The sequence below is a fragment of the Oncorhynchus clarkii genome, chromosome 13, assembly GCF_045791955.1.
Source record: "Oncorhynchus clarkii lewisi isolate Uvic-CL-2024 chromosome 13, UVic_Ocla_1.0, whole genome shotgun sequence".
Taxonomy (NCBI): Eukaryota; Metazoa; Chordata; class Actinopteri; order Salmoniformes; family Salmonidae; genus Oncorhynchus; species Oncorhynchus clarkii.
This window is the reverse complement of record NC_092159.1, coordinates 5,730,053-5,747,552: the sequence shown is the minus strand read 5'-3', so window position 1 is coordinate 5,747,552 and position 17,500 is coordinate 5,730,053. Positions and strand designations below refer to the sequence as shown.

Genomic DNA, 17,500 nt, shown 5'->3' with positions numbered 1-17,500 from the left:
AGTGTGTGTGTATAGTGTATAGTGTGTGTATAGTGTATAGTGTGTGTGTGTATAGTGTGTGTGTGTATAGTGTATAGTGTGTATAGTGTGTGTGTGTGTGTGTATAGTGTATAGTGTGTGTATAGTGTATAGTGTGTGTGTGTGTATAGTGTATAGTGTGTATAGTGTGTGTGTGTATAGTGTGTGTGTGTGTATAGTGTATAGTGTGTGTATAGTGTATAGTGTGTGTGTGTGTATAGTGTATAGTGTGTATAGTGTGTGTGTGTATAGTGTGTGTGTGTGTATAGTGTATAGTGTGTGTAGTGTATAGTGTGCGTGTGTGTGTATAGTGTATAGTGTGTATAGTGTGTGTGTGTATAGTGTGTGTGTGTGTGTATAGTGTATAGTGTGTGTATAGTGTATAGTGTGTGTAGTGTGTGTGTGTATAGTGTGTGTGTGTGTATAGTGTATAGTGTGTGTATAGTGTATAGTGTGTGTATAGTGTATAGTGTGTGTATAGTGTGTATAGTGTGTGTGTGTATAGTGTGTGTGTGTGTATAGTGTATAGTGTGTGTATAGTGTATAGTGTGTGTGTGTGTATAGTGTATAGTGTGTATAGTGTGTGTGTGTGTATAGTGTGTGTGTGTATAGTGTATAGTGTGTATAGTGTGTGTGTGTGTATAGTGTGTGTGTGTATAGTGTATAGTGTGTGTATAGTGTGTGTGTGTGTCTGGACAGCACAACATATTTCTGGAAAGTCTCTTTCAGAGGACATGATTGGAAACGTTTGTTTTTGTGATTTATCTCCACGATCAACATGGACATGCTGCCACACATATTACACTAACTAGACAGCAGGCAGGCAGGCAGGCGCACACCAGCCGACTGTCATAGTCCTTCTATCCTTCTCAGCATCCAACCCTCAAACACTCAATTACAATCTATCCACCCCTCCCTCCCTCCATCTCTCCATCTCAGAGTGTTAGTTGAAGTGGTAGTAGTCAACTCCCCTCCTCTCCATCTCTCCATCCCAGAGTGTTAGTTGAAGTGGTAGTAGTCAACTCCCCTCCTCTCCATCTCTCCATCCCAGAGTGTTAGTTGAAGTGGTAGTAGTCAACTCCTCTCCATCTCTACATCCCAGAGTGCTAGTTGAAGTGGTAGTAGTCAACTCCTCTCCTCTCCATCTCTCCATCTCAGAGTGTTAGTTGAAGTGGTAGTAGTCAACTCCTCTCCATCTCTACATCCCAGAGTGTTAGTTGAAGTGGTAGTAGTCAACTCCTCTCCATCTCTCCATCCCAGAGTGTTAGTTGAAGTGGTAGTAGTCCCCTCCTCTCCATCTCTACATCCCAGAGTGTTAGTTGAAGTGGTAGTAGTCCCCTCCTCTCCATCTCTACATCCCAGAGTGTTAGTTGAAGTGGTAGTTGTCAACTCCCCTCCTCTCCATCTCTACATCCCAGAGTGTTAGTTGAAGTGGTAGTTGTCAACTCCCCTCCTCTCCATCTCTCCATCCCAGAGTGTTAGTTGAAGTGGTAGTAGTCCCCTCCTCTCCATCTCTACATCCCAGAGTGTTAGTTGAAGTGGTAGTAGTCAACTCCCCTCCTCTCCATCTCTACATCCCAGAGTGTTAGTTGAAGTGGTAGTAGTCCCCTCCTCTCCATCTCTCCATCCCAGAGTGTTAGTTGAAGTGGTAGTAGTCAACTCCCCTCCTCTCCATCTCTACAACCCAGAGTGCTAGTTGAAGTGGTAGTAGTCAACTCCCCTCCTCTTCATCTCTACATCTCAGGGTGTTAGTTGAAGTGGTAGTAGTCCCCTCCTCTCCATCTCTACATCTCAGAGTGTTAGTTGAAGTGGTAGTAGTCAACTCCCCTCCTCTCCACATCTCAGAGTGTTAGTTGAAGTGGTAGTAGTCAACTCCCCTCCTCTCCACATCTCAGAGTGTTAGTTGAAGTGATAGTAGTCAACTCCTTCTTCCAGATGGAGAGACTTCAGGTTTTCCTCAAACACTCCTCCGGTCATGTCCTGGGAGGATGAAATGACAGAACATGAAAAGAGTGAGAGTGAGGAGGAGATGCTGGTCATCGCTCTAATTATCACCAACGCCCATGGTCAGTCTCATACTTCCTGTCTGTAGGTGAGGTCACTTCCTGTTTTGAGTTATCTCTGGCATCTGATATGTCAACAGTTAAAGAGATAAGGACCAGGGTTGGGGCCAATTCCAATTCATTTCCAGTCAATTCAGAAAGTAAACCTAATTAAATTCCAGATGTTCATTGAAAATGGAATTTAAATGGAATTAAACCCAATCCGGTACTTGTAACATGTGGGTGTGTTTAACAAATTCATTGTGTGATTGGCTCCAGTTGTGTGTGTGTGTGTGTGTGAGAGAGATTGAGTCCAGGTCCCAGTGTCCTCTGACTGAATAATCACTGATTCCCATAATTGGCTAATTAGAAGCTCTGGGAGGCAGGGCCAGTCGATTAGCTGTCTGCAGCTCATTATTAGATAAACACAACATTAACTGTCTGTCTGCCTGGGCTGGCCAACAGAGTATGTGTGTGTGTGTGTGTGTGTTTTCTAAACCCAGAGGCAATTCAATTCCCCAGTTAAAGGATCACCAAATAACTTTTAGGAAGGGTTTATAACTGTTGAATATATATATTTATATTATACCCTGTCTGGTTGTTATATATTTATATTATACCCTGTCTGGTTGTTATATATTTATATTATACCCTGTCTGGTTGTTATATGTTTATATTATACCCTGTCTGGTTGTTATATATTTATATTATACCCTGTCTGGTTGTTATATATTTATATTATACCCTGTCTGGTTGTTACTAAGGCTTTATAACTGTTATATATTTATATTATACCCTGTCTGGTTGTTATATGTTTATATTATACCCTGTCTGGTTGTTATATATTTATATTATACCCTGTCTGGTTGTTACTAAGGCTTTATAACTGTTATATATTTATATTATACCCTGTCTGGTTGTTATATATTTATATTATACCCTGTCTGGTTGTTATATGTTTATATTATACCCTGTCTGGTTGTTACTAAGGCTTTATAACTGTTATATATTTATATTATACCCTGTCTGGTTGTTATATATTTATATTATACCCTGTCTGGTTGTTATATATTATATTATACCCTGTCTGGTTGTTATATATTATATTATACCCTGTCTGGTTGTTATATATTTATATTATACCCTGTCTGGTTGTTATATATTTATATTATACCCTGTCTGGTTGTTATATGTTTATATTATACCCTGTCTGGTTGTTATATATTTATATTATACCCTGTCTGGTTGTTATATATTTATATTATACCCTGTCTGGTTGTTACTAAGGCTTTATAACTGTTATATATTTATATTATACCCTGTCTGGTTGTTATATATTTATATTATACCCTGTCTGGTTGTTATATATTTATATTATACCCTGTCTGGTTGTTATATGTTTATATTATACCCTGTCTGGTTGTTATATGTTTATATTATACCCTGTCTGGTTGTTACTAAGGCTTTATAACTGTTATATATTTATATTATACCCTGTCTGGTTGTTATATATTTATATTATACCCTGTCTGGTTGTTATATATTTATATTATACCCTGTCTGGTTGTTATATATTTATATTATACCCTGTCTGGTTGTTATATATTTATATTATACCCTGTCTGGTTGTTATATATTTATATTATACCCTGTCTGGTTGTTACTAAGGCTTTATAACTGTTATATATTTATATTATACCCTGTCTGGTTGTTATATATTTATATTATACCCTGTCTGGTTGTTACTAAGGCTTTATAACTGTTATATATTTATATTATACCCTGTCTGGTTGTTATATATTTATATTATACCCTGTCTGGTTGTTATATATTTATATTATACCCTGTCTGGTTGTTACTAAGACTTTATAACTGTTATATATTTATATTATACCCTGTCTGGTTGTTACTAAGGCTTTATAACTGTTATATATTTATATTATACCCTGTCTGGTTGTTATATATTATATTATACCCTGTCTGGTTGTTACTAAGGCTTTATAACTGTTATATATTTATATTATACCCTGTCTGGTTGTTACTAAGGCTTTATAACTGTTATATATTTATATTATACCCTGTCTGGTTGTTATATATTTATATTATACCCTGTCTGGTTGTTACTAAGGCTTTATAACTGTTATATATTTATATTATACCCTGTCTGGTTGTTATATGTTTATATTATACCCTGTCTGGTTGTTATATATTTATATTATACCCTGTCTGGTTGTTATATATTTATATTATACCCTGTCTGGTTGTTATATATTATATTATACCCTGTCTGGTTGTTATATATTTATATTATACCCTGTCTGGTTGTTACTAAGGCTTTATAACTGTTATATATTTATATTATATCCTGTCTGGTTGTTATATATTTATATTATACCCCGTCTGGTTGTTATATATTTATATTATACCCCGTCTGGTTGTTATATATTTATATTATACCCTGTCTGGTTGTTATATATTTATATTATACCCTGTCTGGTTGTTACTAAGGCTTTATAACTGTTATATATTTATATTATACCCTGTCAGGTTGTTATATATTATATTATACCCTGTCTGGTTGTTATATATATATATATTATACCCTGTCTGGTTGTTATATATTATATTATACCCTGTCTGGTTGTTATATATTTATATTGTACCCTGTCTGGTTGTTATATATTTATATTATACCCTGTCTGGTTGTTATATATTTATATTATACCCTGTCTGGTTGTTATATATTTATATTATACCCTGTCTGGTTGTTATATATTTATATTATACCCTGTCTGGTTGTTATATATTTATATTATACCCTGTCTGGTTGTTATATATTTATATTATACCCTGTCTGGTTGTTATATATTTATATTATACCCTGTCTGGTTGTTATATATTTATATTATACCCTGTCTGGTTGTTACTAAGGCTTTATAACTGTTATATATTTATATTATACCCTGTCTGGTTGTTATATATTTATATTATACCCTGTCTGGTTGTTATATATTTATATTATACCCTGTCTGGTTGTTACTAAGGCTTTATAACTGTTATATATTTATATTATACCCTGTCTGGTTGTTATATATTTATATTATACCCTGTCTGGTTGTTATATATTTATATTATACCCTGTCTGGTTGTTATATATTTATATTATACCCTGTCTGGTTGTTATATATTTATATTATACCCTGTCTGGTTGTTATATATATTTATATTATACCCTGTCTGGTTGTTACTAAGGCTTTATAACTGTTATATATTTATATTATACCCTGTCTGGTTGTTATATATTTATATTATACCCTGTCTGGTTGTTACTAAGGCTTTATAACTGTTATATATTTATATTATATCCTGTCTGGTTGTTATATATTTATATTATACCCTGTCTGGTTGTTATATATGTATATTATACCCTGTCTGGTTGTTATATATTTATATTATACCTTGTCTGGTTGTTATATATTTATATTATACCCTGTCTGGTTGTTATATATATATATATATTATACCCTGTCTGGTTGTTATATATTTATATTATACCCTGTCTGGTTGTTATATATTTATATTATACCCTGTCTGGTTGTTATATGTTTATATTATACCCTGTCTGGTTGTTATATATTTATATTATACCCTGTCTGGTTGTTATATATTATATTATACCCTGTCTGGTTGTTATATATTTATATTATACCCTGTCTGGTTGTTATATGTTTATATTATACCCTGTCTGGTTGTTATATATTATATTATACCCTGTCTGGTTGTTACTAAGGCTTTATAACTGTTATATATTTATATTATACCCTGTCTGGTTGTTATATATTTATATTATACCCTGTCTGGTTGTTATATATTATATTATACCCTGTCTGGTTGTTATATATTTATATTATACCCTGTCTGGTTGTTATATATTTATATTATACCCTGTCTGGTTGTTATATATTTATATATATTATACCCTGTCTGGTTGTTATATATTTATATTATACCCTGTCTGGTTGTTATATGTTTATATTATACCCTGTCTGGTTGTTATATATTTATATAAAACGCTGGTTAAAGAGGGTGTGTGAAGGTGAGCGCCGGTCAAAGTATCAGTGAGGTAAAAAAGATTGTTCTGCAGTCAAAGATCAGCAGGCTGTGTACGTGTGTGTACGTGTGTGTGTGTGTGTGTGTGTGTGTGTGTGTGTGCCAGGGCACACGCCCTAGCTCATTATACCATTAGCAGAGATTACCGACCTGGCGGAGATACGATCTGGAACAACGAACAACAGGACACACAGACGCACACACACTTTCTCCACTCACCAGCTTGACACAGATGATGTAGGGTGGAGAGGCATCTCTGTAGTGCAGTACAGGGATCTGAGGCTTGGGCCTCTCCTGGGAGGAAGACAGGAGGAACAACGAGGAGAGGAAAAGGACACAAACATAATAACATGGTTAGGACTTCTCCTCCTATGGTAGTTTGGTTCTAGAGTGTTGTGGTATCTATGGTAGTTTGGTTCTAGAGTGTTGTGGTATCTATGGTAGTTTGGTTCTAGAGTGTTGTAGTATCTATGGTAGTTTGGTTCTAGAGTGTTGTGGTATCTATGGTAGTTTGGTTCTAGAGTGTTGTGGTATCTATGGTAGTTTGGTTCTAGAGTGTTGTGGTATCTATGGTAGTTTGGTTCTAGAGTGTTGTGGTATCTATGGTAGTTTGGTTCTAGAGTGTTGTGGTATCTATGGTAGTTTGGTTCTAGAGTGTTGTGGTATCTATGGTAGTTTGGTTCTAGAGTGTTGTGGTATCTATTTTAGTTTGGTTCTAGAGTGTTGTGGTATCTATGGTAGTTTGGTTCTAGAGTGTTGTGGTATCTATGGTAGTTTGATTCTAGAGTGTTGTGGTATCTATGGTAGTTTGGTTCTAGAGTGTTGTGGTATCTATGGTAGTTTGGTTCTAGAGTGTTGTGGTATCTATGGTAGTTTGGTTCTAGAGTGTTGTGGTATCTATGGTAGTTTGGTTCTAGAGTGTTGTGGTATCTATGGTTCTAAAGTGTTGTGGTATCTATGGTTCTAGAGTGTTGTGGTATCTATGATTCTAGAGTGTTGTGGTATCTATGGTAGTTTGGTTCTAGAGTGTTGTGGTATCTATGGTAGTTTGGTTCTAGAGTGTTGTGGTATCTATGGTTCTAAAGTGTTGTGGTATCTATGGTTCTAGAGTGTTGTGGTATCTATGGTAGTTTGGCTCCAGAGTGTTGTGGTATGTATGGTAGTTTGGCTCCAGAGTGTTGTGGTATCTATGGTTCTAGAGTGTTGTGGTATCTATGGTTCTAGAGTGTTGTGTTATCTATGGTTCTAGAGTGTTGTGGTATCTATGGTAGTTTGGTTCTAGAGTGTTGTGGTATCTATGGTAGTTTGGCTCCAGAGTGTTGTGGTATCTATGGTAGTTTGGCTCCAGAGTGTTGTGGTATCTATGGTAGTTTGGCTCCAGAGTGTTGTGGTATCTATGGTAGTTTGGTTCTAGAGTGTTGTGGTATCTATGGTTCTAGAGTGTAGGGTCTCACCTTGGACTCCTCATAGGTGTAGAAGCCTTTGTTGATCTTATTCTCGTCCACGTCGCAGAACGCTCGAACCTGACCAACACACACACAAACCGCTGTTTGTAAATGTATGTACACACACTATTAAGGTCAACATCTGTCGTTCTGCCCCTGAGCAAGGCAGTTAACCCACTGTTCCCCGGGTGCTGAAGACGTGATGTCGATTAAGGCAGCCCCCCACACCTCTGATTCAGCCCCCGACACCTCTGATTCAGCCCCCCACACCTCTGATTCAGCCCCCCACACCTCTGATTCAGCCCCCCACACCTCTGATTCAGCCCCCCACACCTGGTGTATCAGTCAGTGTAACAGTAGATTGTGATCCACAACCCATTATGACCAGTTGGGACCAGCTGGCTCCTCCTACTACAGTGTCTCAACACAGAGTGTCCCAAAATGCATCCTATTCCCTATACAGTGCACTACTTTTGACCAAATCGGATCCTATTATTGCACTAAATGACAACAGCTCCATGTTGTCATGATGGATCAGAGGACACAGGATAAACAGCTCCATGTTGTCATGATGGATCAGAGGACACAGCTCCATGTTGTCATGATGGATCAGAGGACACAGGATAAACAGCTCCATATTGTCATGATGGATCAGAGGACACAGGATAAACAGCTCCATGTTGTCATGATGGATCAGAGGACACAGCTCCATGTTGTCATGATGGATCAGAGGAACAGGATAAACAGCTCCATGTTGTCATGACGGATCAGAGGACACAGCTCCATGTTGTCATGATGGATCAGAGGACACAGGATAAACAGCTCCGTGTTGTCATGACGGATCAGAGGACACAGCTCCATGTTGTCAAGACGGATCAGAGGACACAGGATAAACAGCTCCATGTTGTCATGACGGATCAGAGGACACATGATAAACAGCTCCATGTTGTCATGACGGATCAGAGGACACAGGATAAACAGCTCCATGTTGTCATGATGGATCAGAGAACACAGCTCCATGTTGTCATGACAGATCAGAGGACACAGGATAAACAGCTCCATGTTGTCATGACGGATGAGAGGACACAGGATAAACAGCTCCATGTTGTCATGATGGATCAGAGGACACAGGATCAACAGCTCCATGTTGTCATGACGGATCAGAGGACACAGGATAAACAGCTCCATGTTGTCATGATGGATCAGAGGACACAGGATAAACAGCTCCATGTTGTCATGACGGATCAGAGGACACAGGATAAACAGCTCCATGTTGTCATGACGGATCAGAGGACAGCTCCATGTTGTCATGATGGATCAGAGGACACAGGATAAACAGCTCCATATTGTCATGATGGATCAGAGGACACAGGATAAACAGCTCCATGTTGTCATGATGGATCAGAGGACACAGGATAAACAGCTCCATGTTGTCATGACGGATCAGAGGACAGCTCCATGTTGTCATGATGGATCAGAGGACACAGGATAAACAGCTCCATGTTGTCATGACGGATCAGAGGACACAGGATAAACAGCTCCATGTTGTCATGACGGATCAGAGGACACAGGATAAACAGCTCCATGTTGTCATGATGGATAGGAGGACACGGGATAAAGGATAATTGAACCTACAAACAGATCTAAGGTCAGCACTGTGTTCTGGGGAGGAGGGTCACCTGATCCAGAGAGTCAGAGAGTATTGACTGTGGAAGATGCAACCTAATTGGCTATTGAGAGTTTTGTTAACCTCTCCTGATTGGCTATTAAGTGTTGCATAACCTTTTGCGATTGGCTGTTGAAAAGGTACATACCTTCTTCTGATTGGAGGAACTGAGGCAGCGGTATAGTTTCCGGCCCTGTTTCCCAGCATTCCATATGGTGAAGGATTCCCATTGGTTGATAACTCTCTCCTGGAGGAAGGCCACACGGAGGTTCCAAATGGTTTCCCTGGAGACCGGAGGACAGAGGAGGAGTTACAGACATGGACCACACACACACGCACACACACCTAGAACAACAGCCTGATAGTTATCATATGGAGACATTAGTGAGCTCTTCCTCTGATGTGATGGTTTGACTAAACCACTGGGCCTCCATGACAAACAACCCTAATCCACCACCGTAAACCATGGTTCTCGTCAAATACACACACACACACAGGTGTACACACACGCACATACTCACACACACACACATCAATTAAACACATACACACACACATCAATAAAACACATACACACACACATCAATAAAACACATACACACACACATCAATAAAACACATACACACACACATCAATAAAACACATACACACACACACCAAATACACTGTGCATGGGTGGTCCCCATATTGCTTCCTTTAGCAGTTTCACTGATGCTTTGATTTAGGGGGACCTAGATTAACACATAGAAATATATACAAACACACACACACACACACACACACACACACACACACGATATGTAATCGTAGAGGGATTGACTCAGAAGTGTGAAGTGTCTGGAGAGTTAAGATGGTAGAAAAGAGAAACAGAGAGAGTGAGAGACAGAGGGAGAAGTTAAGTGAGAGATAACAGATGGAGCTGGAAGTAAGACTGATAGACAAATAGAAAGAGAAAGGAGAGGGAGGAGAGGGAGGAGAGAGGGAGGAGAGGGAGGAGAGAGGGAGGAGAGAGGGAAGAGAGGGGAGAGAGGGAGGAGAGAGGGAAGAGAGGGAGGAGAGAGGGAGGAGAGAGGGAAGAGAGAGAGGGAAGAGAGAGGGAAGAGAGAGGGAAGAGAGAGGGAGGAGAGAGGGAGGAGAGAGGGAGGAGAGAGGGAAGAGAGGGAGGAGAGGGAGGAGAGAGGGAGGAGAGAGGGAAGAGAGAGGGAAGAGAGGGAGGAGAGGGAGGAGAGAGGGAAGAGAGAGAGGGAAGAGAGAGGGAGGAGAGAGGGAAGAGAGGGAGGAGAGAGGGAGGAGAGAGGGAAGAGAGGAGAGAGGGAAGAGAGAGGGAAGAGAGAGGGAAGAGAGAGGGAAGAGAGAGGGAAGAGAGAGGGAAGAGAGAGGGAGGAGAAGAAGTTAAGTGAGAGATAACAGAAGGAGCTGGAAATAAGACTAGATAGATAAATAGAAAGAGAAAGGAGAGGGAGGAGACAGGAGAGAGGGAAGAGAGGAGAGAGGGAGGAGAGAGGGAGGAGAGGAGAGAGGGAGGAGAGAGGGGAAAAGGGAGGAGAGAGGGAGATAAGTTAAGTGAGAGATAACAGAAGGAGCTGGAAATAAGATTGATAGACAAATAGAAAGAGAAAGGAGAGGGAGGAGAGGGAAGAGAGAGGGAGGAGAGAGGGAGGAGAGGGAGGAGAGAGGGAGGAGAGAGGGAAGAGAGAGAGGGAAGAGAGAGGGAGGAGAGAGGGAAGAGAGGATGATTTGTGAAGGAGTAGATGGTGACAGCGCGTCAACAAGGTTAGATATACGATGGACAGATGGAAGGAAGGAAGGAAGGAGTGAAAACAGGAACGAGGGGATGAGAGGGAGGAGGTTATGAGGGAGGAGGTTATGAGGGAAGGGAAGGAGAGGTCTTCCCTATCAGAGTATTTACAGAAACAGGCTTTCCGCTTCGCGTGTCCTACGTGTGTGTGTCGCTATAGAGGTTGGAAAGGGCAACACACACGCACACACACACGCACACACGCGAGGCTAGGGAATTCCAGAGCTGAGTGTGTGTGTCCAGGGATGAGGCTCAGGAAGGGGTCAGCTGGACAGCTGTGTGTAGCTGGAGGACATGTTGTGTGTGTGTGTGTGTGTGTGTGTGTGTGTAAGCGTGGCTGTGTGTGCATGTCTTACTCCAGGACAGAGTGTGTAGCAGCTTGTTGATGGTAGCGGTAGACTAGTAAACACTGGTCCACTCTGACCACACCTCCTCCCTGACCAACACTCTGATAGAACCACAACAGATCCTCTGGAACTCCCTGGAGAGGAGAGATGAGAGAGGAGAGGACAGGAGAGGAGAGAGAGGAGAGGACAGGAGAGGAGAGAGAGGAGAGGACAGGAGAGGAGAGATGAGAGAGGAGAGGAGAGAGAGGAGAGGACAGGAGAGATGAGAGAGGAGAGGACAGGAGAGGAGAGAAGAAGAGGACAGGAGAGAAGAAGAGAGCGGAAAGAGGGTGATGAGGGAGGAGGTGGTAGAGAAGGGAAGAGTGAGGTCACACATTATTCAAATGGATTTGTGCTCTAACGTTGGACAAATTAGAGGAGTCCTCATGCAGTCTTGTGCTTGCACTTCTTGACCCCTAACCCCTGAGCACACCTGAAAGGGAAGTCCCCCCTTGAAAGACTGGGTGGACCCACTGTTCAAATCAATCAAATCTGCATAAGTGGTCGGTTTTAGATTCTAAATTTGACTTGCGTGGACAGCTTTTAGGGGTGGAGTCTCACCTTGCCGCCCTCGTCAAAGGTTCCGACCCGCTGGAACCAATCCCTGGAGCAGAACCATGTTGGCATGATGACCGTAGGGCCGTGAGAGGTGTACACCTGAGAGAGGGGAGACACACACACACTCAGCGGCGCCGGACTGCTTGTGGATCCAGTGACTAGACAGCAGTGAGATATCAACACCCTGCTATAGAGACTAGAGAGCAGTGAGATATCAACACCCTGCTAGAGAGAGACTAGACAGCAGTGAGATATCAACACCCTGCTAGAGAGAGACTAGAGAGCAGTGAGATATCAACACCCTGCTAGAGAGACTAGAGAGCAGTGAGATATCAACACCCTGCTAGAGAGAGACTAGACAGCAGTGAGATATCAACACCCTGCTAGAGAGAGACTAGAGAGCAGTGAGATATTAACACCCTGCTAGAGAGAGACTAGAGAGCAGTGAGATATCAACACCCTGCTAGAGAGAGACTAGAGAGCAGTGAGATATCAACACCCTGCTAGAGAGAGACTAGAGAGCAGTGAGATATCAACACCCTGCTAGAGAGAGACTAGAGAGCAGTGAGATATCAACACCCTGCTAGAGAGACTAGAGAGCAGTGAGATATCAACACCCTGCTAGAGAGACTAGAGAGCAGTGAGATATCAACACCCTGCTAGAGATACTAGACAGCAGTGAGATATCAACACCCTGCTAGAGAGACTAGAGAGCAGTGAGATATCAACACCCTGCTAGAGATACTAGACAGCAGTGAGATATCAACACCCTGCTAGAGAGAGACTAGACAGCAGTGAGATATCAACACCCTGCTAGAGAGACTAGAGAGCAGTGAGATATCAACACCCTGCTAGAGATACTAGACAGCAGTGAGATATCAACACCCTGCTAGAGAGACTAGAGAGCAGTGAGATATCAACACCCTGCTAGAGATACTAGACAGCAGTGAGATATCAACACCCTGCTAGAGAGACTAGAGAGCAGTGAGATATCAACACCCTGCTAGAGATACTAGACAGCAGTGAGATATCAACACCCTGCTAGAGAGAGACTAGACAGCAGTGAGATATCAACACCCTGCTAGAGAGACTAGACAGCAGTGAGATATCAACACCCTGCTAGAGAGAGACTAGAGAGCAGTGAGATATCAACACCCTGCTAGAGAGACTAGACAGCAGTGAGATATCAACACCCTGCTAGAGAGACTAGAGAGCAGTGAGATATCAACACCCTGCTAGAGAGAGACTAGAGAGCAGTGAGATATCAACACCCTGCTAGAGAGAGACTAGAGAGCAGTGAGATATCAACATCCTGCTAGAGAGACTAGAGAGCAGTGAGATATCAACACCCTGCTAGAGATACTAGACAGCAGTGAGATATCAACACCCTGCTAGAGAGACTAGAGAGCAGTGAGATATCAACACCCTGCTAGAGAGAGACTAGAGAGCAGTGAGATATCAACACCCTGCTAGAGAGACTAGACAGCAGTGAGATATCAACACCCTGCTAGAGAGACTAGAGAGCAGTGAGATATCAACACCCTGCTAGAGAGACTAGAGAGCAGTGAGATATCAACACCCTGCTAGAGAGAGACTAGAGAGCAGTGAGATATCAACACCCTGCTAGAGAGAGACTAGAGAGCAGTGAGATATCAACACCCTGCTAGAGAGACTAGAGAGCAGTGAGATATCAACACCCTGCTAGAGAGACTAGAGAGCAGTGAGATATCAACACCCTGCTAGAGAGACTAGAGAGCAGTGAGATATCAACAGCCTGCTAGAGAGAGACTAGAGAGCAGTGAGATATCAACAGCCTGCTGGGTCTGGGGTCCGCTCACCAACCAAGACTTCACAAAATGGGACAAACACCAAATTGAGACTCTGCACGCAGAATTCTGCAAAAATATCCTCCGTGTACAACGTAGAACACCAAATAATGCATGCAGAGCAGAATTAGGCCGATACCCACTAATTATCAAAATCCAGAAAAGAGCCGTTAAATTCTACAACCACCTAAAAGGAAGTGATTCACAAACCTTCCATAACAAAGCCATCACCTACAGAGAGATGAACCTGGAGAAGAGTCCCCTAAGCAAGCTGGTCCTGGGGCTCTGTTCACAAACACAAACACACCCAACAGAGCCCCAGGACAACAGCACAATTAGACCCAACCAAATCATGAGAAAACAAAAAGATAATTACTTGACACATTGGAAAGAATTAACAAAAAAAACAGAGCAAACTAGAATGCTATTTGGCCCTAAACAGAGAGTACACAGCGGCAGAATACCTGACCACTGTGACTGACCCAAAATTAAGGAAAGCTTTGACTATGTACAGACTCAGTGAGCATAGCCTTGCTATTGAGAAAGGCCGCCGTAGGCAGACATGGCTCTCAAGAGAAGACAGGCTATGTGCTCACTGCCCACAAAATGAGGTGGAAACTGAGCTGCACTTCCTAACCTCCTGCCCAATGTATGACCATATTAGAGAGACATATTTCCCTCAGATTACACAGATCCACAAAGAATTCGAAAACAAATCCAAATTTGAAAAACTCCCATATCTACTGGGTGAAATTCCACAGTGTGCCATCACAGCAGCAAGATTTGTGACCTGTTGACACGAGAAAAGGGCAACCAGTGAAGAACACACACCATTGTAAATACAACCCATATTTATGCTTATTTATTTGATCTTGTGTCCTTTAACCATTTGTACATTGTTAAAACACTGTATATATATATATAATATGACATTTGTAATGTCTTTACTGTTTTGAAACCTCTGTATGTGTAATGTTTACTGTTAATTTTTGTTGTTTTTCACTTTATATATTCACTTTGTATGTTGTCTACCTCACTTGCTTTGGCAATGTTAACACATGTTTCCCATGCCAATAAAGCCCTTGAATTGAATTGAATTGAGACTAGAGAGCAGTGAGATATCAACACCCTGCTAGAGAGACTAGAGAGCAGTGAGATATCAACACCCTGCTAGAGAGACTAAAGAGCAGTGAGATATCAACACCCTGCTAGAGAGAGACTAGAGAGCAGTGAGATATCAACACCCTGCTAGAGAGCATTGAGATATCAACACCCTGCTAGAGAGAGACTAGAGAGCAGTGAGATATCAACACCCTGCTAGAGAGAGACTAGAGAGCAGTGAGATATCAACACCCTGCTAGAGAGACTAGAGAGCAGTGAGATATCAACACCCTGCTAGAGAGACTAGAGAGCAGTGAGATATCAACACCCTGCCAGAGAGACTAGAGAGCAGTGAGATATCAACACCCTGCTAGAGAGCATTGAGATATCAACAACCTGCTAGAGAGAGACTAGAGAGCAGTGAGATATCAACACCCTGCTAGAGAGAGACTAGAGAGCAGTGAGATATCAACATCCTGCTAGAGAGAGACTAGAGAGCAGTGAGATATCAACACCCTGCTAGAGAGACTAGAGAGCAGTGAGATATCAACACCCTGCTAGAGAGACTAGAGAGCAGTGAGATATCAACACCCTGCTAGAGAGAGACTAGAGAGCAGTGAGATATCAACACCCTGCTAGAGAGACTAGAGAGCAGTGAGATATCAACACCCTGCTAGAGAGACTAGAGAGCAGTGAGATATCAACACCCTGCTAGAGAGACTAGAGAGCAGTGAGATATCAACACCCTGCTAGAGATACTAGAGAGCAGTGAGATATCAACACCCTGCTAGAGATATTAGAGAGCAGTGAGATATTAACACCCTGCTAGAGATACTAGAGAGCAGTGAGATATTAACACCCTGCTAGAGAGACTAGAGAGCAGTGAGATATCAACACCCTGCTAGAGATACTAGAGAGCAGTGAGATATTAACACCCTGCTAGAGAGACTAGAGAGCAGTGAGATATCAACACCCTGCTAGAGAGACTAGAGAGCAGTGAGATATCAACACCCTGCTAGAGAGACTAGAGAGCAGTGAGATATCAACACCCTGCTAGAGATACTAGAGAGCAGTGAGATATCAACACCCTGCTAGAGAGACTAGAGAGCAGTGAGATATCAACACCCTGCTAGAGATACTAGAGAGCAGTGAGATATCAACACCCTGCTAGAGAGACTAGAGAGCAGTGCGATATCAACACCCTGCTAGAGATACTAGAGAGCAGTGAGATATCAACACCCTGCTAGAGAGACTAGAGAGCAGTGAGATATCAACACCCTGCTAGAGATACTAGAGAGCAGTGCGATATCAACACCCTGCTAGAGATACTAGAGAGCAGTGAGATATCAACACCCTGCTAGAGATACTAGAGAGCAGTGAGATATCAACACCCTGCTAGAGATACTAGAGAGCAGTGAGATATCAACACCCTGCTAGAGAGACTAGAGAGCAGTGAGATATCAACACCCTGCTAGAGATACTAGAGAGCAGTGAGATATCAACACCCTGCTAGAGAGAGACTAGAGAGCAGTGAGATATCAACACCCTGCTAGAGATACTAGAGAGCAGTGAGATATCAACACCCTGCTAGAGAGACTAGAGAGCAGTGAGATATCAACACCCTGCTAGAGATACTAGAGAGCAGTGAGATATCAACACCCTGCTAGAGAGCAGTGAGATATCAACACCCTGCTAGAGAGCAGTGAGATATCAACACCCTGCTAGAGAGACTAGAGAGCAGTGAGATATCAACACCCTGCTAGAGAGACTAGAGAGCAGTGAGATATCAACACCCTGCTAGAGATACTAGAGAGCAGTGAGATATCAACACCCTGCTAGAGAGACTAGAGAGCAGTGAGATATCAACACCCTGCTAGAGATACTAGAGAGCAGTGAGATATCAACACCCTGCTAGAGAGACTAGAGAGCAGTGCGATATCAACACCCTGCTAGAGATACTAGAGAGCAGTGAGATATCAACACCCTGCTAGAGAGACTAGAGAGCAGTGAGATATCAACACCCTGCTAGAGATACTAGAGAGCAGTGCGATATCAACACCCTGCTAGAGATACTAGAGAGCAGTGAGATATCAACACCCTGCTAGAGATACTAGAGAGCAGTGAGATATCAACACCCTGCTAGAGAGACTAGAGAGCAGTGAGATATCAACACCCTGCTAGAGATACTAGAGAGCAGTGAGATATCAACACCCTGCTAGAGAGAGACTAGAGAGCAGTGAGATATCAACACCCTGCTAGAGATACTAGAGAGCAGTGAGATATCAACACCCTGCTAGAGAGATACTAGAGAGCAGTGAGATATCAACACCCTGCTAGAGAGAGACTAGAGAGCAGTGAGATATCAACACCCTGCCAGAGATACTAGAGAGCAGTGAGATATCAACACCCTGCTAGAGAGAGACTAGAGAGCAGTGAGATATCAACACCCTGCCAGAGATACTAGAGAGCAGTGAGATATCAACACCCTGCTAGAGAGATACTAGAGAGCAGTGAGATATCAACACCCTGCTAGAGAGACTAGAGAGCAG

At 42.1% G+C, this 17,500-nt stretch overlaps 1 protein-coding gene across 1 annotated transcript in view; it reads right to left on the bottom strand.

Annotated features, from left to right (window-relative positions):
- Positions 1–1,885: 1,885 nt before the first annotated feature.
- The window catches only part of LOC139424318 (queuosine-tRNA galactosyltransferase-like), a 41,577-nt gene continuing 25,962 nt past the window's right edge, over positions 1,886–17,500 (bottom strand). The window contains exons 8-13 of the mRNA XM_071176027.1: positions 12,028–12,123; positions 11,437–11,561; positions 9,430–9,565; positions 7,625–7,693; positions 6,390–6,464; positions 1,886–1,998 (exon numbers count right to left, since the gene is read on the bottom strand). Of these exons, the coding sequence (XP_071032128.1) occupies positions 1,918–1,998; positions 6,390–6,464; positions 7,625–7,693; positions 9,430–9,565; positions 11,437–11,561; positions 12,028–12,123 (582 nt within the window). The 3' untranslated portion in view covers positions 1,886–1,917. The remainder of the gene's footprint in view (positions 1,999–6,389; positions 6,465–7,624; positions 7,694–9,429; positions 9,566–11,436; positions 11,562–12,027; positions 12,124–17,500) is intronic.